General features: G+C 41.6%; 1 protein-coding gene across 1 annotated transcript in view; it reads left to right on the forward strand.

The window, feature by feature from the left end:
• Positions 1-22561, forward strand: part of ADCY6 (adenylate cyclase 6) — a 244465-nt gene that overhangs the window by 216605 nt on the left and 5299 nt on the right. The window contains 13 exon segments of the mRNA XM_044285080.1: positions 4048-4073; positions 5150-5297; positions 5826-5923; positions 8454-8541; positions 8622-8738; positions 8966-9004; positions 9006-9125; positions 9379-9554; positions 11530-11562; positions 12859-12988; positions 14810-15073; positions 18240-18444; positions 18747-18871. Of these exon segments, the coding sequence (XP_044141015.1) occupies positions 4048-4073; positions 5150-5297; positions 5826-5923; positions 8454-8541; positions 8622-8738; positions 8966-9004; positions 9006-9125; positions 9379-9554; positions 11530-11562; positions 12859-12988; positions 14810-15073; positions 18240-18444; positions 18747-18871 (1569 nt within the window).

A 22561-nucleotide genomic window follows, 5' to 3' on the forward strand; every position in this document is an offset into this window, starting at 1 on the left:
TATAAGTGCATAAAATAAATAAATCTGTGTTGGTCCCATGTACATATGTTCCCGCATTGCTGAAAATGATGTTTTAATATATGCAAATGAGCCTCTAGGAGCAACGGGGGCGTTGTCATTACACCTAGAGGCTCTGCTCTCTCTGCAACTGCCATGCCCTATAGGACCAAGGATAATCACGTTTTCACTGCCTGGCCCTGTCAATCAAAGTGCAGAGGGTGCAGCTGCAGAGAGAGCTGAGCCTCACAACGCGAGTTTCACATTTGCATATATTAAAACATCATTTTTCTCCGTAATGCGACCACATATGTACATGGGACCAACACAGATGCCTTCAGGTCAGCCAGTGTCATATATCTGCTGCCAGATGCCCTTTAATCTGAACACGGGTTATGTTGCTCAGTTGCCGCACCTTTAGCTAATGCTGTAGAACCCGCTGTGTATCCAGTTGTGGTTCAGCAAGCTTCGAGGAGTGACAGACTCCCTAGATCTGGCTTATATCAATTTTCTGTTTACAAACAGTTTTTTTTGTAACGTGCGGTGCCAAAAGTGACATCAGTTCTGAATGACTGGCCAGAATGAAACATGATTTAATTGTTTCCTGTGATATTCTGCAGCATACCACGTCTTCTGAGCAGATGTGTGCTTGGAAACCGTCTGCATCGGGAGTTATAAATAAACTATTGTTAGACGTGACTAATTACTCCAAGCCTGTGCAAGTGCTATAAAGATACCTTATTTTAAAAAAAAAAAAATTACAAAAAAACCAAAACCCTGACGGAGAGAAATATATCAAAATGTTTAAGTGTGTTGGGACAATTCTTAAAGGGGTTGACTGGGAATTTTATATTGATGGCCTTTCCTCAGGATACGTCATCAATATCTGATCGTTGGGCATCCGACTCCCGGCATCCCCAAATTAATGGACCAGAGCTGCAGTACCAAGCACAGCCACTATACACCCCTAGGCTTGGTAACCTGTGAGGAGGCCACAGCACTCTCTGGAGCGTGCTGCGGTTTTATAAAACAGCTGATTGGTTTAAGTTCTGGGAGTCAGAGCCCTGTCTGTGAGATATTTAGGATAGTCCATCAATATAAAAATTCTAAACGACCCCTTTAAAGTGTCTATTTGTCCTTGGTATGAATAAAACAGATCTCCTAGTAATCGAGTATATACCACTATAATAATATAAATGCTTTGTTCCCTCTCATTCTAATCAGACAAATGACCAGTTTCGAATATGGGCCATGATTTTATTATTATTTTTGTAGAAGACTCTTTTGGCATTTTTAGAAAAAGAACAATCCCTCCTCCTTGCAGAGGCCCAGTATTCTAGTTATCTTCCTGCGCTCCTTGCAGAGTGTGCAGACGTGCCCTAGTGCCAGTCAGGAGCATGCTACATACCGCTATCGAATGCAAAGCAGGGAGTCGGTAAAGCCCATTTGTAACGTGGATTTTCTAGTGAGAAGTTGCATAAGAAGTAATAACATCAGGGGAATCTGTGCTGATTCTGTTTGAGAAAATGTGTAATTTCTAAGAAATAAAAGGAAATGGTTTACACTATAATTCTGGGGAAACTGTAGGTTAATTAGGGAAGGCATGCTTAAAGACGTTATGCTAGGATTGATGTAAGAAATTAAAATCGGACATCATATAGTAGTACATGGCAGTCCAAGCAAGAACCAGCCCTGTACCTCACATGGATACAGAGATCTCTACATTCATTGCTGGATTTATTTCAAGCTAGCAGCTCAGGGGGGGTGTCCTTTCTGCTGTAGCTCTGTCCCTGTCACAGCTTAGGGAACATGTCCTTTCTAATGGCCGTATCCTTTCTGCTGCAGATTTCTCCCTGTAATGACTATTTCACATGAGCAAGTGCAGTCTGGAAATCGCACTCCGCGTGTGAATGTGATCCTCAGTTCTAGGCACTGCTTGTCTTGCAGGAGCGCACGGCATTATACTGATTTATAATGCTGTGTGCCTCTGCTTGACCTTACTTCTACAGGATCATACTGACATAAAGCTGCCACTATGACTGTGTAGCAATTAGGACACACAGAGGCACACAGCATTATAAATGAGTATAATGCTGTGCGCTAATGCAAGATGAGCAGTGTCCAGAACGTAGGATCACTCTCGCACACGTGATTTACGGACTGCATGCGCTCATGTGAAACAGCCCTAACTGTCACAGCTTCTAACAGTAGACTTGGCTGGAAGCAGTTGAAGGATGGAACTGAGCACGTGCAACCACATCAATAAGTGGACCACCACATTACTATACAGATTATAGGGGTATTCCCATCTCAGACAATGGGGGCATATCGCTAGGCGCTGCTTGGCTATTATCGGCGGGCTAATAGAAACGATTGGTGGTGGCCACCACTTTGCCAGCTTTGTTTTAGAGATGCGTGTTCCAGAGGTGGGACCCGCACCTATCAGACAATAAGGGCATATCCTAGCGATATGTCCCAATTGTCTAAGATGGGAATACCCCTTTAAACGCTAGGGGGTGGTAAGTAAAGAAAGTATCCCACAACTTGGTGCATTTTTGTCAAAGAAAGTAATTTGCTAATGTTTTTCATGCAGATTTATATAAAAATAACATGTAATGGTGGCACAACCCCTTTAAATTGACTAGTAAAGCTTAATGTCATTCACCAGGCTAGGTTATATTGTGGCCTATATTATTTAGACCCCCACACTAAATGCCACCCCCTATAAACGTCCTGTCCTGTAGCTAGTACATGGAATATACTTTGGTACTATTGGTAACTGTACAACAGTTTATGGTTTTACTACTCTTCCTTTTCTTCCTTCCCAAAAAATGGGAGTCAATGTGAGATGCAAGCTTTGTTCCTGTGTATGTAGCTGTGCGGCAGGAGGCAGATGTAACCTGGGACGTTCCAGACCAAATGGCATCCTGAGGACAGGAGACCTTTTGGTGCTCACCTATAATATACTAAGCTGCTTGTCATTAGAGGGGTCTGATCAAGCAGTCGCATGGCGAGGACTTATTTATAAATGTGTGTAATACATATTGCAGATCATATTACATTAGTGAGTGTCAAGTGATCAGTATTGCATCTGTATTACACATCCTTAATACTAATAGGCTGTGTCCTAGAGAAGAAATTAAATTACATACTGTAAGTGTAATCGGAACTCACTCCATAGACTTGTCCATCTGCACAATGAAAGTAGTGAATTATACGTTTTTTGTTTTTAAAAAAAACATGATAAATTTTATGGCTCAATGTGAATATCCCTCTAGAATAGAATAACATTCATTCTTTATTATGGAAGCAAAAAATGTATATGAAAGAAAAATATTCTCATGTGAAAGCCTAACAGTGCGGAAAACGAATCCCCAAGAAACAGTGAACACTTTCCTTTGTAACCTCCATGGATCCATCCATTAATGACGTTGATGTCCCATGACTTAAAGGGGTTTTTCCATCTCAGATAATGGGGGAATATCGCTAGGATATGCCCCCATTGTCTGATAGGTGCGGGTCCCACCGCTAGGACCCGCACCTACAATGAGAACTGAGCCGGGAAATGAACGGAGGGCGCACTGCACATGCGCAGCTGCCCTCCATTCATTTCTATGGGGCTGCCGAAAATAGCCGAGCGCTGACTGCCCCATAGAAATGAATGGGAGCATGGGCCACGCATGCGCAGTGCGCTCCTATTCACTTCTGTGGGAGCAGCGCTTGGTGGTGGACAGACCCCCAGAAATCCGGGGTCCTCCAGCCACAACGCTCCCCGCTTCATTGTCGTTGTAGGTGCGGGTCCCAGCGGTGGGACCCGCACCTATCAGACAATGAGGGCATATCCTAGCGATATGCCCCATTGTCTGAGATGGGAATAACCCTTTAAGCCTAAGAATTACGTTAGTTTTAAACCCTTATTGCATTACAAATCATGTACTGTATTACCACCATTCAGCTGCAAGTCTGATGTCTGCAAACTGATAATTAAGCAATCGCTTTAGAGAATATTGGTTGTAAAGGATTAAACCCCTAATGCTTGTCTTTTCATAGGGCATCGATGAATCAAGCAAGGACAAGTAAGTAAAAGATATATATATAACAAATATATGTATTTATTACTGTTTATACAGATCATGCGTCTGCACTGTTCACCTCTAAAAAAAAAAAAAAAAAGAAAAAAGAAAAAGCCTCTGGGGCAAGTTGAACTAGAGCCCAAACTTGAACCCTTTTAAATGATATAGTATTGCAGGATCTTAAAGGGGTTGTCTTAGATTTTGACACCCTCAGGACAGGCCATCAATATCTGATTGGGGGCGGACTGTTTCCCAGCACCTCTGCCAATTATCTATTCGAAGAGGTTGTGGCGCACCAGTCAGCGCTGCGGCCTCCTCGCAGCTTACCAATCACAGCACCTTACGTTGTATAGCTGCTGTGATTGGTATAGCAGCTCAGGCTGAATGGGACTAGGCCACGGGACCAATGAACGTGAAGTCAGTGACCTAGGAAGAGGCCACAGTGCACACTGTCGGACTCCCACCAATCAGATATTGATGACCTATCCTAGCTTTAAATATATGAATCCAGGAAACCCCCTTTAATTAATTTGGTTATTGGTCACTGGCGGTGATATACAGGTAAAACTCAAAAATTTTAATATCGGGCAAAAGTCCATTTATTTCAATAATGCTAATTAAAAGGAATTGCATTAATGCAGCTTAAAATTAGAATTTTATGAAAAGGTTCAATATTCTAGGCTCAAAGTGTCACACTCTAGTCAGCTAATTAGTCCATACCCCCTGAGCAACGGGTACCTCGAAATGGTGACTTTGGGGTTTTCATAAGCTATAAGCCATAATCATCCAAATTATAACAAATAAAGACTTGAAATATCTCACTTTGCATGTAACGAGTCTATATCATGTGTTGGTTTCACCTTTTAAGTTGCATTACTGAAATAAATGAACTTTGCACAATATTCTAATTTTTCGAGTTTCACCTGTATAATAGCGCACAGAGACCGCTATCCTGTGTGTGCAGATAATAGTTGGGCCCTTGAACCTGTCATGCAGTTTGGTCATTTAGTTATAGAAGGGTCAGTTGTGTCTAGATGTAGACTTTACATTAATATTATTTCTCACTTTGTATTTTCTAGCAGGAACACTCAGGAAGCTCTAAATCCAGAGGAAGAAGTTGATGAGTTCCTGGCAAGAGCGATAGATGCTCGAAGTATTGATCAATTGCGAAAAGATCATGTGAAAAAGTTCATCCTCACTTTTCAAACCCCAGACCTTGAGAAAAAGGTAGCGTGCCACTAACTGAAAACTTCTTGTGGTGCCTCATTGAATTGCACTGCCGCCATAGAACAAAAGACCAAATGTTATGATCCTAATCTCACTTGTTGTTCTTGGCTAATACAAAAATGACTTCAAGGAGCATAGATAAGATTTTTCTAAGGAATATGACTAGGAAATGGTGTGCCAATTACAGTCATTGTTTATGGATCTTTTCATCACGAAATGAGCATAGAACAAACTCCATCTCCTTTTCTAAGGTTCAATGCACACAATGCACAAAGGCATTTAGACTTGAAACCAGGTTGGCAGTATGAATCTGTATTGCTGTGAGGTTTCTGCGGGCACCACCATGTTCTCTAATAGAATACTCTAGAGGAGATGTGGCACACAACAACCTATGGGCTCTACCTATCTATCTCGTATTTAATCTTCTATCTATCATCAATCTGTCTCATATCTATCTATCTTCAGGATTGTGTATATTGTATTATTTATAAAGCAAAGTTAATTCTTCCTCTTTTGTATATGTTGCAGTATTCTAAGAAAGTGGATGATCGCTTTGGAGGTTACGTTGCCTGCACCTTGCTGGTCTTCTGTTTCATTTGTTTTATCCAAATCGTCATATTTCCCCAGTAAGTACACAAGTGTTGGACACAGTTTAAAGGGAACCTGTCAAATACGTCATCATATCTACTCTGAAAGCAGCATGTGTAGTGACAGGCGCTGATTTTAGCCATGTGTCCGTTATGTATGAATATGCTGTAGTTTAGCCAAACCTAGACTCCAGACTGATGTATTCATGAAATGCAGACTTCACCCACCGTTGATTGACAGCTTTCTCCATATGCACAGTAATAGGAAGATTGAGGGCAAGTGGAGGCCACAACTCATGAGTGTACTGGCTCGCAGCGCACTGTATGGAATGATATGTCAGTTCGGCCTAACTACATTGTATTCATACAGAACAGTCTCTTTTCAGTGATAGTCCACCTTTGCTGTTATTTTCCATGTGCCCTATTAGGACACATGAAGGTAATAAAAGGGTGCATCAGTCAGGGACTCTCCTTTTAATTGGAGTCAAGAACTGCTGCAAAATCACCTCTTAGATGCTATCTAATTTTATTTATTTTTTTCATTTTACCTAGCATCTATACTCCCACATTTCAGTTTACTTGCTAAATGCAGCAAAGTTGTCAAAACTGGACAACCCCTTTAAAACATTTGTGGTCATTAAAGGGAGTCTTGTCACTGCCAAAATCCATTTCAAAGCAAGCATACCGCCTGGCAGGGTAACAACCCCCAAGGTATAACCATACCTTTCTTGTGAAAAAGCTGTCCCCTGATCCTGAGAAATGCTTTTTTATTTCTAGGCAAATAAGGTTTTCAGTGCACCAAGGGTAGGGCTACTCTCGGTGCACCTGCATCATCACTACCAGCTCTGAAAGAGGGAGAGGCATTAGGCGGCGTTATGGTGGAGCTATGGTGCGCCAAATAGAGCAGCCTCACCTATGTTGCACCAAAAGCCTTATTTACATAAAAATCTCAGGATTAGAGGACCGGATTTTCACAAGAAAAAAATGGTTACATTTTGGGGCACATAACCTACATACTTTGAAAGAGATTTTGGAGGTGACAGACCTTTAAGTATAGGCATTGGCAAGACAGTATAATATAGTAAATGACTCTTGTGTAACCTGTTGGGTTGTATGTATATGTGAGCTTTGAGATCCAAGCGGCCAACATCATCCTTCCCAGTAAAGAAATGTTCACACCATTGCTGAGGCAGCTCCTAAGAAATACGCCAAATGTAGCCATAGGCCACCATCCTCGTAATAGAGGCCAAAACGGTGTCCATTTGGCCTTTGTCACATATACATATTTTTTTTCTTTTTTGTTACTGTACAGGAAGTGCAGTGGGCTACAGCAAACAATATATACAGTACTGTGAAGTTTTTTTTTTCTTTTATAATGGTTGAAGCATGCCCCTGCATGGCTATACAGTTGCATACTCCTATTGACTAACTCTGATGAATAGACCATTGTGATGTGAACATAGCCTAAAGGCAGATTAAGGACTCATGCACACGAACGCAAACTGCGGTCCGCAATGCACAGACCGCACGGCTGCCACATGCGGACTCGGACTCATTCACTTGAATTGGGTCCGTGATCTGCATCTGACGGTCCGCACCGCAGAAAAGTAGTGCATGCACTACTTTTTTTGCAGTGCGGAGGCACGGACAGAAACCCTATGGAAGCACTCCGTGGTGGTTCCGTGCCTCCGTTTCGCACCAACCTTACAGATTGCGGACCCATTCAAGTAAATAGGAACGCATCCGTGATGCAGGGTGCACACTGGCTGGTGCCCGTGTATTGCGGGCCACAATACAGGCACAGCCGGGCAACAGCCATGTGCAAGAGCCCTTACACTGCACAATTGTTTGGCCGATTTTTGGGAACGAACATTTATACGAACGCTCCTTCCCGATAATAGACCGGTGTAAGTGTGGTACAGAAATAAGCGTTGACATGAACGCATAAAGCATTGTTTCTTTGCAGCAGATGGTGCCGTTTAAACAGCGGCCTGCTGCCCAGAAATAATGAATCTGTATGAGGATGAGCGATAGCAGTGGAGATGGTTGCTGCATGTAAATGCTCTTTCCTCCACTGATGGCTCCTTCCCAATAATTGCCTGCTCAGTCGGCTCATGTACTGTAAGCGCACCTTAAGCCTTTGCATCTGTTATATGACAGATAAGCGTGCGGCGACTGCAGGGGAGGCTGCAAGAAGAACTGTCAGGATAAAGCATGTTGTTGCCATCTGTCTGACACTATCCTTAGGGCTAAGTAGCACTGCTGGCTCTAACTGCAAGTGTCAAGAGCTGGGACCTCCAAGATTTAGATACCTGAACCAAGGATCAATTTACAACACTGATGGTTTTCTTAAATGGAATTACAGCATTGAGCTGCTGCATCGATCAATAAACTAATATCACAAATCGTATTTAGTTTGATTCAGAATTGGCTCCACGTTCAATAATTGACTGAATGTGGCAGGAGATATTGCCTAATAATTGCAAATGATTGAGCTTGGGGAGATGATGGTAATTGTAGAATGACTAGTTAATTGTGTTGTTTTTGTGTTTTCTGTTTTTTTACACAGTTCCTTCCTCATGCTTGGAGTCTACACCAGTATCTTCGTTATTTTGGCTAATATTCTCTTTGTGTGTGCCGTGTATTCTTGCATAAAGGTGAGCAGCTGTGAAACGTATATAGAACTGTAACGGAATAGGTGCTTCTTGAAGTCATACATGATTTTGTTTTTCTGCAGCTTTTTCCATTAGTCTTGCAACGGTTGTCTCGGAAGATTGTCCAGTCACGTACAAACAGCACCTTCATTGGGATCTTCTCCATCTTACTTGTGTTCATCTCAGCCTTTGTCAACATGGTACGTTTCTACATATACCAACTTGGAACACTAATGGTTCTGAAGTATCCTGTATATCATGACTACTTGGCTCGGGATTGTGGGGATTATATAGGAAATTAATCTTCTGTAAAAAGTCACTTTGACCAATGTGCTGTCTAATTGGGCATTCTCTGTTATATCACCGCCTGCCATCTGAAGTCTGATCAGCCTCTTTGATCTCACAACCTCTCATTTTTTATTTCTAGTTTGCCTGTAATCACCAGAGTCTTGCTGAATGTGCTGCATGAAGAACTGAACATCAGTAGGGATTCTGTCAATGCCTGCCATTTCCAAATGCTTAACTATAACCTAAGCATGGAAACTGCTCCCTGCGGCTCTGATGGACCATCTTGTAATTTCCCAGAGGTATGACCACATAAAAGTAGTAAATCCTATGAAGTATTATAGTATCGATATACAATTAGAAACAAAGGACAGTTGCAAGTAGGAAGGTTTGAGAAAAAGAGTTAAAAGGACAACTATCTGCAATATCTGGTTGTGTCTACTAAAAAAAAGTGGTATTGTTTTAAGAACTGAAACTGTCTCAGCGCTGTGAACAAGAAAATTGGATGACTGGGACAATTGTAGCCAAAATTCTGTACCATTTTCTTTTTGACAGTACTTCAACTACAGCATACTGCTGAGCCTGCTGGCCTGCTCCGTCTTTCTACAGATCAGCAGCATTGGGAAGCTGGCACTCATGCTCTCCATCCAGATCCTCTACATTATCATCGTGGAAGCCCCTGAAGTTGTCCTGTTTGACAATTATGACCTGCTGGTGACTGCTAATGCACTGTAAGTCTTAACCTTGTAAGATGTATGTGATCCTCTTCTCATGACTTCCCATTATCTCTCCATTTACGGTACATGCTAGGCGCTAAAAAGGGAGTAATTATATATTAAAGGAAATGTGTCATCAGAAAGTGACCCATTGTTCAAATCCTTTTTTTTTTATGGCAGACTGATTTATTACTATTATTATTATTATTTTTTAAAGAATTTGTTAAAGTTGACAAGGAAGATTCAAACCTGGTGGACTGTTTTTTTACCCCAGTAGATGTTAGGGGCTAGCGGTTTTGGCCAAAGGGGCTGAACCGAGTTTTTAAGTTATCCGCTATCCATAGAATAGGGGATGACTAGCTGATTGCTGGAGGTCCAACCACTGGGACCCCCACCAATCACGAGAACAGATGTCCCGTTCTGATAGAGCGGCATTAGATCGGGGGACGGGACCCCTGTTCTCGTGATAGGTGGTGGTCTCAGTGTTTGGATAGTCGATAGGGGATAACTTAAAAGCTTGGCACAACCCCTTTAAGGCAAATGTGTACCGCCATTACTACTTGTAGCAGAATATGCGGTGGCTTCTTTACGCCAGTTGTAAAATAGCCGATGATTGTAAACTATATCTTTGCAACTATGGCTATAACTACCAGTTTATCATAGATTCTATATGTTAATTGCAATGTACTTAGGTAAACACAAGCTCATGCCCACCAGGAGTGACCCCCTCTTTTCTCTTAATAAAAACTTTCTACATTATTTGCATTTTACCATCTCGTTCACATCATCTGCTTCCATCAGAATTCCTCCGGGCACTTCAGTTTTGGAGTAAATTTGATGTAAAGTAATCTTTGTATGCATCATTACAGATGAGCGCTCTGCAAATTATGAAATTCTTTTCTGGAACTTGTAACCCTTTTTCAGCTGGCCAGAGTTCTGTGCAGCTTGGATAGAATTGGCACAGATGTGCCAGATGTGTGGATCTTGATGTTATAGCTGAAATGAAGCTTACTGAGGCAGATTTACTAAGACTGCACAAGCACCTTAATAAATTTGTCTCATCTTCCAGCAGTCTGTGCACCACAAATTTAAATTAACCCTGCTATGAGCTGATGTAGATTTCAACTATGATTTGCTATTTATACCTACATTATAGCAAATCTGGTGGGATGCAGCTGCCCTCTTGCTAGGCCCCGTACCTTTTTAACGCCACATTTGAAAAGTGGCGAGAAGCTCAGAGTCACCAATTATGCAGCAGCTATGGCATGTGTGAAAATGTGTCCCTTTCTTTGCCACAAAAATGGCAAAAAAAAGTGTAGCTGCTGGACATTCACTTTAGATTAATGTCTGTTCCTTCCATTTTATGGGGCTCTATTGCAGTTCCCTGTAGTGCTTTCATGCAGGGAATAACATGGACAGGGCAAGTACGATGACCCAATGATTCTCAGCATCGCTGGTCATCTAAATTCTAGAACCCCACAAATGTGGAGGGTGCAATCCCCCAACCTGACCTGCTCCATGCCCTGCAGCCTGGTATGATACGTGATGTTTTTCCCAGCTCTGTATTTAATTCTGTCCTTGGTTATAAATGCCGCAGTTCTGGCGAGCTGCTTCATCACGTAGAAATGTTGTAGTGGGGTTATGTCTATTTTGCTAATATGCTACATTTTTCATCCCCCCCCCCCAAAAAATGTAGATACATTCCAATGTAGAGGGATTAAAATGCATTAAAGTAAACCCAAAATTATGTTTATATGTTTTTGCTTGTATTATACAATTTGTTGAGGAATATTTATTTGTCATCTGTGTGGTCTTTCCATGCTGTATATAAGTAGATCGAATATTGGCAGTAGGGTAGGGTTTGGAAAACTGCAAAGTTACATAAATGCGGAAGATGCAAATTAGACACTGACCAAAAATACAATTGTGTGAAAACACCTTTTCATTGCAGTATTAGCAATTTATTCTATGCACTTTTTCTTTTTTTTAGCATCTTCAATCACACGCAAGAAGAAGAGCAATGGTAAGTGAATACCAGATTTCTTCTAGGTTTACTTATATTTGTTGCGATAGCAGGAGGTGGTGCTGTACAGTAAGTATTAAAACTGTAGTGTGTGACCTTCATACTTATCATATTTACCAAAGTCATAACTGCAACGTATTCCGGTCCTCCCCACTGGTGTTTGTTTTTCTTGGCTGCAGCGGTGACGTCCCATGCACACCATGTAGCCTCTGCAGCCAGTCCCTGACCTCAGCAGTCATGCACCCAACAATGCTAAGGACACTGATTAGCTGCACTGTGTTGAGGTGTGTAAAGAACTCAACTGCTGCAGTGTGGAAGATTTAAAACTAAAGTCCCTTTAGAGGCCCTCGGGATATAATAATCAATTTATTCAGCGGTCTGATCGGACCAAAAATTCCCTTTAAGGTTCTCTAACTACTGATAAAGTATATCTTTATTTAAACCTATTAAAATGCTCAATAAGGAAACTCTTAATATTAAAAGTGTGGAAGATTACATCAGTGCTGCAGGAACAGAATGCTACTCTGGAAGGAGCAGTGGAGAAAAGTATAACTTAATTTATTATTACATCACATTTACAACTCTTGGGAATGTATTTGGACAACCAGGCATATCCACACATGTCATTTTTTGTTCAGGATTATAGCAAAACTGCAGTTATTAAAAAACAAAAGCAAGAGCTGATACATATAAATATGCCCTTAAAGGGCATCAAAATGATCTATTCTATAAATCAAGTTATCTTAACAATTTTTAGTAATAAAAAAAAAAATGTTCTATGGCTTCCGAGCCTCATAATAAATTGATACCTCCTGTTCTGTAAACAATCACTTTACAGCAGTCATCCCATTACCATAGAAAGGAATACAGTGAAAGATGACATCTATATATAGATAACACAAGATCCTCCATTCACAGTAGGCGATGGTAACAGCTTATTTACTCCCCTCCCTGCACAATGACCTCCACACAAGTCACAAAACATGCATAGAAAACTCCCCCTTACAGATCTAAGAGGTCCCCTCCAGTTTATTATGTCTTTGGTCCATGTAGCTATATCTCTAAATGCTGCTAACCTTACACAACATGGCCACCCCATAATCTTATTCGGAAAACAGAGTTTAAAAATCTACAATTGGAAAAAATATTGGATGAGAAAAAAATAATTTGTGTCACTCTCTCCCTTATAGAAGAGATGGATAGATGACAAATAAGTATGACAACAATTGTCCAGTTTTGGCCTGTTTTGTTTGCTGGGTAGTAAAAAAAATTTTGTGGCTGTTTTTTTACTTATAGCTTTGTGGAAAATAAGATACACCTGAAGTATGTGACTCCTGTCATCTTGACTGTCTTCGTTTTGGCCCTCTATCTCCATGCTCAACAAGTGGAATCCACTGCTCGTCTAGATTTCTTATGGAAACTACAGGTATATATCTGACAATTGTAGTTTATCTGCTCTTACTCAGAAACTCCCAAAAGAGACAAAGTTAGACGTCTTTGAATTAGAGAATCACAAAGACACCATATTGGTAGCTGAACTAGTGGGTGTAAATTCAACCAGTAGCCTTTACAATGCTGATTGGAAGCTGACCTGTAGAGTGTCACACGATGGCTTCCCCAATAAACTCAGCCATGTAATATAGCTATCGTGGCTTATACAACATACTGCTTCCACGAGTCTTGAAATGTGGAAGGATCTAGTTTGGTGTTGGTTTGTCATAAATCAGATTTACATAAGTTTGTATTTCTGATCCATTAAAGAGGTTGTCCTCTCCTCCTTTTATATGGATGGCCTATCTCCTGGATATCTGTCATCCATGAGGATCCGACATCCTACACCTCTGCCAATCAGTAGCTCTGGCGGAGGAAGTACACTGATCCATCCATTGCATAGTGGAAAGAGCTGGTTAGGACAGTACTGCTCTGATTCACTTTAAAGGGACTCTGTCACCAGTTTCTAACCCCCCTTTTAAAACTATTGTTCTCTCCATGGTGCCCTTGTCATTACAAAGCTGTTGTTATAAGATAAATCCGCCGTGTAGTTTTGATAAAAATCGCTTTTATCTAACCTGTCAATCTTCTGGATAAGGTGCCCAGGGCGTTTCTGAAGGTCTGAATCTGCCGCTCTCCGACGCCGCCGTTGGTGCCCAGCTCCTCCCATGATCCTTTCAGCGCCACCTCGATGTAATGAAAGCCGCCTCCGGCTCTCCTCAGTGCCCCCTCTTCCTTTTCAAAGATCCCGCGCGTGCGCACAGGCCTGTGCCTGATGCGCCCGTGCGGACTTTTAGATTCTGCCTCGTTGAGCGAAGTGCGCATGCTCGAACGCGCGCGAATGCGCGCTTCGCTCAACGAGGCAGAATCTAAAAGTCCGCACGGGTGCATCAGGCACAGGCCTGTGCGCACGCGCGGGATCTTTGAAAAGGAGGAGGGGGCACTGAGGAGAGCCGGAGGCGGATTTCATTACATCGAGCTGGCGCTGAAAGGACCATGGGAGGAGCTGGGCACCAACGGCGGCGGCGGAGAGCGGCAGATTCAGACCTTCAGAAACGCCCTGGGCACCTTATCCAGAAGATTGACAGGTTAGATAAAAGCGATTTTTATCAAAACTACACGGCGGATTTATCTTATAACAACAGCTTTGTAATGACAAGGGCACCATGGAGAGAACAATAGTTTTAAAAGGGGGGTTAGAAACTGGTGACAGAGTCCCTTTAATGGGAACAGAACTGCACTAGCTAGCTCCTTCCATTAGACCAGGGATCAGCAACCTCAGGCACCCCAGCTGTTCTGAAACTACAACTCCCAGCATGCTCTATTCGCTTCTATGGGAGATCTGAGAACAAACAAGCAATTGTACATGCTGGGAGTCATAGTTTCACCACAGCTGGACTACCGGAGGTTGCTGATCCCTGCACTAGGCAATAGATAGAGTTGTGTAGTTCTGGAACGGGAGCTACTGCTGATCAGTTTGGTGCGATCAGATACTGATGGCCTATGCAGAGAATAGACCATCAATATAAAAGTACCACATTAATGCAGAATAACAATATAGTTCACAAAAATTGATATGACTAGTGCATAACATTGGCTATACAGCAGTAGGACAGAACATAGTTTACTCAGTACCTAGGACATTGCTTACTATTCTTCTACTTGAGTATATTTGTCTTTCTATCCTAGCCCTAAGTATAAGGGTATTAGAACCAGAATTTTTGAAGTATTCTATTGATTAATCTTTGTCATTTAGGCAACTGGAGAAAAGGAGGATATGGAAGAGCTGCAAGCATACAACAGGCGTCTCCTGCACAACATCCTTCCTAAAGATGTTGCAGCTCATTTTCTGGCCCGGGAACATAGGAATGATGAACTCTATTATCAGTCCTGTGAATGTGTGGCTGTGATGTTTGCATCAATCAGTAATTTCTCAGAGTTCTACGTTGAACTTGAGGCCAACAATGAAGGAGTGGAGTGTCTTCGTTTACTCAATGAGATTATTGCCGACTTTGATGAGGTGATGATAAATATGACATGTTTTAGTGCGTGTAAATAATCTAAACTTAAGTCTGATCTATGTCTAAATGTTTATATGTACCTTCAATAGCTGTCGGCTAAATGAGAATTCAGTTATGTCTCCCAACGGTCCCATGCACAGTGGTGCTTGAAAGTTTGTGAGCCATTCAGAATTTTCTATATTTCTGTTAAAATTTTACCTAAAACTGCATCAGATTTAGTATATAAAGATAACCCAATCAAACTAATGAGTCAAAAACACTAGACATAGTCTTTTATTTATTGTAGAAAAGGATACAATATCACCTGTCCGTGAGTGACCAAGGCATATGAACCTTTGCCTTCCATATCTAGTGTGACCGCCTTGTGCAGCAATTATTGCAACTAAATATTTCTGGTTATTATTGATTAGTTCTTTGCATTAGCTTGGAGGAATTTTAGCCCATTACTCCTTACGTTTCCATTAGATTAAGGTCATGAGTTTGGCCATTTCAAAACTTTAACTTTATTCTTCTTTAACCATTCTTTGGTAGAATGACTTGTGTGCTTAGGGTTGTTGTGTTGCTGCATGACCCGTGTTCTCTTAAGATGCAGCTGACAGGCAGATGGCTGACATGTTCCTTTAGGATTTGCGGATATAATTCAGAATTCATTGTTTCATCAATGATGACAAGCTGTCTTGGCCCACATGCAGCAAAACATGCCATAACCATGATACTACCATCACCGTGTTTCACAGATGGGATGAGGTTATTGTGCGGAAATGCATTTTTCTTTTCTTTCTCCAAACATAAACCTTCTTATTTAAACTAAAAAGTTATATTTTGTTCACATCTGTCCACAAAACATTGTGCCAGTAGCCTGCAGGTTTGTCCAGGTGATCTTTAGCAAACTGCTGTCAGGCAGTGATGTTCTTTTTGGAGGGCAGCATCTCACAATCATGCACACCATTGTTGTTCTGTGTTGTTCTGATGGTGAACAATAACATTAGCTAATGTGAGAAAGGCATTTAGTTGCTTAAAGTTTACTGTGGGTTCCTTTATGATCTTGCACACAACTTACGCACCTTGCTCTTGGCGTGATCTTTGTTGGTTAACCCCTCCTGGGCAGGGTAATAATGGTCTTGAATTTCGTCCTCTTGTAAACAATCTGTCGGACTGTGGATTGGTGGAGTCCTAACTCTTTATAGATGGTTTTGTAACCTTTTCCAGGCTAATGAGCATCAAGAGCTCTTCTTCTGAGGTCCTCAGAAATCTTTTGTTGGTGCCATGATGCACTTCCACAAACATGTATTGTGAAGCTCAGACTTTGATAGATCCCTGTTCTTTGAATAAAACTGGTCACTGATTGAACACACCTCAGTCTAATTTCACCTTTAAATTATCTGCTAATTCTTGATTTTCCTCAATAAATAAATGACCAAATCTAATAATATTTGACTAATTTGTTTGATTTGATTATCTTAATCTACTTTTAGGACATGTGAAAATATTCAGGTCAAATTTATGCAGATATCTAGAAAATTCTGAAGGGTTCACAAACTCTCAAGCACCACTGTATATGCTTTCAATTGGGGGAGAAGAGAGCCTGTTCCAGACAAATCTGGTCGCAGCTTATCTACAGGGAGAGCAAAAGATCGCGTGACAAAATCAATTTGCTTGGCACCTATTTTGCTCAATAACAAGCACAGAAAAAACTGGAGATTGGGCAACTTTATTATTTATTTATTTATTATTTCACCTATTGTTAGCAGCTATTTCTTGGCGTGGAAAGGTTGACCGTCAAAAAGGGAGCAGTTCCCAACTGGATCATATACGTTTTAATGATTTTGCCAGATCTGATTTAATCTTTGCTGTTATTTTGACAGCCTAGCAGATTAGAAGCATTGGCTTTGTGATTTAGTTATCCAGCAACGTTTTATGTTTGGTTGCAAATTATTTTTTGAAACTTGAAAGCTTGAAACAGATTTTAATTGGTTTTTTGACCTAAATCGAACAAACATTGCCATTTAATATAAAGGTCCTGAGGATTGTAAATTGGATAAAAGTGACAATTAAGTGATGTCTTAGTAGCCTTCAGCATTGCCGCATTATGCAAAGAGAAATGAATGTGGTAACTGGAGACTTTCTACACCCTAAGGGGAAGATTTATCATCTCCCTTGTGCCATAAAAGTGGCTCTAAAAAGTCGCAAGCTCTAGAAGTCTGAGCTCAGAGCTACCGTATTATTCTGTTTAAGCGCACGGACTGCTGGAGGATACTCCAAATTTTTTACATCATAAATTAGGCGCATCCTTCGGCAGTGCAGGGGATAGCAAAACCAGTGCTATTCTTGATAAATCTCCCCCTATGTATTTTTCCTTCTTATAATGTACTGATTGTTTGGAACTGATTGAGTTGCACTAAATTAACAATGTACAACATATTTCAAAAGGCCAGTACACATGATTTTTAGCATTTATGGAACACATTACATGTGTCAATGTTTATCGTAATTTACAGCTCCACTTTTTCCAAAGATTGGAGAAGGGAGCTTTTACCCTTCCATTTTTTATCGTCTTTTGAGATAACAGGTAATACATATAGTACTTCCCATTCCAAAGCTCAGTGGATCAGACTCTTGTTACGCTCTTCTGAAAAAACAAGTTTCCACCAACATCATGTCCTTAACCTGGTTTACTGCCTGGACAGTGGACGAAATGACACTTCCACAGTGGACTTAGGTGGGCTTAGATGTTTGCACATGCGCCAGGGAGAGGAATAGTTATGGCTCTGTTAAAAGTCGAAATAACGTCCCATCCATAGCTCAGGCCGGAAATCCAATAAGGGATGTGACGTTTGCGGAAGCTGAATTTTCAGAAGAAGAGTGCCATGTGGCCGGGTTCCCAAGAGGTTGATTGATGCAACTTCTGAACGATAAGTACAGTACAACTGTACATGCATGTTATGTGTAATAAGATGGGTCTGCGGGACCTGCTGGGTTCTAAAAAAAACAAACTTTTAAGTGGACAGTCTGGTGAAACATTAGTTATTTTGACTTTTTTTTCACATAAGATTTCAACCATGGATGAAGCATCTTCTACTTTACATGCTGGGTAGCTCAGACAGAGGCTGCTTTTCATATTACATTCATAAATGACTCTAGTAACCTCTCTAAACTCTTCAACAGATCATAAGTGAAGAAAAGTTCAAGCAGTTAGAGAAAATCAAAACTATTGGCAGCACTTACATGGCAGCTTCAGGGCTAAATGATACGACTTACGACAAGGAGGGCAAATCACACATTACTGCCTTGGCAGACTACGCAATGAAGCTGATGGAGCAGATGAAGTATATCAATGAGCACTCCTTCAATAACTTCCAGATGAAAATTGGTAAGTATCACAATATCAGAGTACATTTTTTTTCTTCATACTAAACAATACTTCTTTTACCTTCTCCTGACTTCCATAAATTCAGCTTGCAGGTTTTATTTTTCCTGCCTTAGAAACACAATATGTTTCCATCATGAAAAAGTATGATATTCACAACTGCTCAGTTGTCTTCATAAAATCCATTTGAGTAAACGGGAAATGACTATGCTCATTCACACAAGGCGCACACGTTTTGAAGTGCAGTGTTCTTTCAGTAAATATCTAGATCTTACAGTTTTTTTTCTTTTATGCTTCCTCTTCAGGACTTAATATTGGTCCTGTGGTTGCTGGTGTTATTGGAGCCCGTAAACCCCAATATGATATTTGGGGAAACACTGTGAATGTAGCAAGTAGAATGGATAGCACTGGAGTACCAGACCGCATACAGGTTAGTATTTTATATTACACTTTTTTTATAAAGGAGTTATGCCATGCCTGATGTAAGAAATGAAAATGAGACATCATATAGTACATGGCAGTCTCTTTCTAACAAAGCTAGAACCAGCCCTGTACCTCACATGGAACCAGCTGAAAATTTGAACTGAGCATGTGCGACCACCTCAGTGAGGTGGACAAGAAATAAGGAAAAGAACAAACAGCAGGTTGTGTTATACATATACATTTTATTGAATAGCTTAGTGGATATATACATTTTTTTTATTATACACAATTACAAAAGAATTCAGGTCCAGGTGCCGGTTTGAAAATTGTAGAATATATTTCATGGCACTACCCATTTAAGTCATGTTGCATATTAAAGGGGTGTTCTGGCTGGTGACATTTTTTGTTTAAAGGTACAGCATGGCCTAAAAACTAAATAAGTGATACTTTACTCACTGATGTCTCGCTTCTCCTGTTTGTGTGCTTCCAGTGTCCCCAACGCTCAGCCAATCACTGGTTGAGGCAAGTCAGTGCTATGGCCAGTGACTGGCTGAGTGGTCTTTTCTTGTGTGTTGAGAGGGACCAGGAACTAGAGACCAGTGGGGACTTGTCCTGAAAAGGGTGCATTGGTAAATTAGTGAGGTGCGTATCTCCCTAAGAACAAAAGGTCTGGTCGGTTGAAATGCAATGTGCACGATCCTTACATTCCGCGAGAATTGTAGCAATTTGCTACTGGGTTCAAAATAGATAAGAAATATATACTGTAGATGATTATGGCATCATAGCCTTGGATTATTGGACTATGGAGAGTTTTGACATTTATATGCGTATCATGTTGTATACAACCATTATTTAGATGGTGGTTACCATTAACCATTATACCTGTAACTCCAATAAAAATGTTTCTTCTTAAGAGGATAGCGATTTTTTTTCTCAAATTCGCTCCTTTAATCCTCATATTCTGGGCCTTCAAGAAACCCACCTCACCCCGGAAACAGGGAACAGGTTAAAAAAGCCCTCGGCGCAACACCTATTCAACTCATATGGGAGTTCTCACTCCAGAGGTGTGGCCCTACTGTTCCATAGAAGTCTCAGATGCGAGATTCACTACTCAGCTGTAGATCAGGGAGGGCAGTACATTTTCATATATGCTCATATTAACTGTGTCCCCTATGTGGTTGTTAATTTGTATAATTCTCCTCCTGCATCTTTATCCCTTCTACAAGCAGTCACGGGTTTTGTGGCTAACTATCCCAATGCCCGTTTCATATGTATGGGAGACTTTAATCAAGTAGTTAGTGAGGTTTTAGACAGATTCAGCTGTAGGGCAGACAGAGGAGGGAACAGCACGGTTCTTGCCAGAATATCGCAGGAGATGGGATGGGTAGACATGTGGAGAGCCAGGAATCCACTAACAAGGGAATACTCTTGCTTTACCCCTGCCAGGGGAGCCCTGTCCAGAATTGACTACTTGTTTGGCAATGCCATAGTATATACTGACCTGGTGAATATTAGACACGGACCGCAGGGCCCATCCGATTATGCCCCATTGCTGGCAGAGTTGGCCCTGACTGATCATTTTGGCGCTGGTAGGAAGTTGCGTATACACCCTTTCTGGCTGTCCTTGTTTGGGTTAAATGACAGAATCCCTGATCAGTTGAGGATGTTCTTTGAGGTACAGGGCGAGTCTACAGACGCTCTATTGCTTTGGGAGACAATGAAAGCGTACCTCAGAGGAGGCATCAAATCCTCCATCTCATACGTTAAGAGAGATTTGCAACGTAAGGAAAATGATTTACATGCCAGCTGTAAGGAAGCCGAGAGGGCGTTCACTGAGTCCCCCTCTGAAGAGCGCAGATTAGAGTGATTATCCAGAGGTAGAATGTACATTCTGCATCTGGAGGAAAAGAGCAAAAGGAAGCTCTTCTTCCTTAAGCAACAGGCGTTTAAAACAGGCAATCAGACAGGGAAGCTGCATATAGCACGCACTAATAATATGTCTCCCCCGGTACTCAGGATACAGGAGGCTAATGGCCACATAATGGAATCGGTGCAAGACATATTGCAATGCTTTCATAATTTTTACAGGGACCTATACAAATCAGCAGCTACTTATTCAGGGCTAGAATTAGAGTCCTACCTCACTGAACTGTCTCATCCCCGGCTAGCGGACATAGATAAGGGTCTTATGGAGGAGGATATTACATTATAGGAAGTGGAGAGAGCCATTAAGGATCTACCGACAGGGAAAGCCCCAGGCCCAGATGGCATCCCGGTAGAGGTTTATTCTAAGTATGGGGAAAATCTAAACCTTCAGCTATTGAACCTGTATCGAGCGGCGCACTCCCGTGGCTCCTTGTCAGATTCCATGTATGATGCATCCATTGTTGTGATCTTGAAGCCTGGCAAGGACCCATTGGAATGTGGATCTTATCGTCCAATTTCACTTTTAAACTTGGACTATAAAATCCTGACCAGAATTATGGCCAATAGATTGAATAAGGTTATCACGTCATTAATTCATTCTGATCAATCGGGCTTCATGCCTGGAAGGTCCACATCAGACAACATTAGGAGGGCTCAAGTGATTGCGCAGTTGGGGGTAGCTAAGGAGGAGAGATAGGCTTTGGCCTTACTGGACACGGCCAAGGCTTTCGATTCGTTGGAATGGCCCTTTTTGACAGCAGTGCTGGGTAGCTTTGGCTTCGGTCCTAAATTCATTAAATGGATAGAAATATTATATAAAAAACCCACTGCTAGCATCCAACTGAACGGTTCCCACTCCGATTGGTTCCCCTTACTCAGAGGCACGAGGCAGGGATGCCCGCTCTCGCCTTTGCTGTTTGCAATTGCCATAGAGCATCTAGCCATTAGATTTAGACAAGACCAGGTTTATGCAGGCGTCTGCGAGGGGGATAGGGAAGACAGGATTGGACTGTATGCAGACGACTTGATCCTCTTTATGTCGGAACCGGAAGTATCTCTATTAAGAGCTATTGAGATCATAGAGCGCTTTGGGCAATACTCCGGGCTGCACATAAACTGGGGCAAGTCTGCCATCATGCCACTCTGGAACCACAATTGGCCTAGTTGCCGAAACAACCTGCCTGTAGTTGATAGGTTTAAATACTTAGGGGTAATAATCACTAAAGAGCCCCAACTTTCCTATGTCTTGAATATTGAACCCTTAGAGGCCATATTCCAAGATGAGGTTAAAACATGGGAGACCCTCCCTTTGTCGATTATGGGTAGACTGAACCTGGTAAAGATGGTACTCTTGCCCAAAGGTCTATACTTGCTGTCCCAAGCCTGTACGCCAGTTCCCAGGGGATTTTTTAAACATATCCATGCTATTATAGCCTCCTTTGTATGGGGTAAATCTAGGAGGAAACTCTCACTGTCAGTTTTACAGAGGCCGAGGCTACAGGGAGGAGCTTCCCTTCCAGACTTCTTTCTTTATTATATAGCAAGTCAACTTAGATTCCTGAGATATTGGGTCACCGATGCCTCAAGACCAAATGCAGAATGCTACCTGCACGAATATTTGCAAGTCCCCACGTTATGGCCCGTTCTGGAGGGATCTCGCCATATTCAAAGGGGCCTTCTCCCAGTACATAAGCTAGCCCATCAGATATGGCAGGCATCTAAGTTAAATTCCTGCAAGGATTTGCCAAGTGAAGTCCCCGTATGGGATAAC

This window comes from Bufo gargarizans, chromosome 3 (genome assembly GCF_014858855.1).
Source record: "Bufo gargarizans isolate SCDJY-AF-19 chromosome 3, ASM1485885v1, whole genome shotgun sequence".
NCBI lineage: Eukaryota > Metazoa > Chordata > Amphibia > Anura > Bufonidae > Bufo > Bufo gargarizans.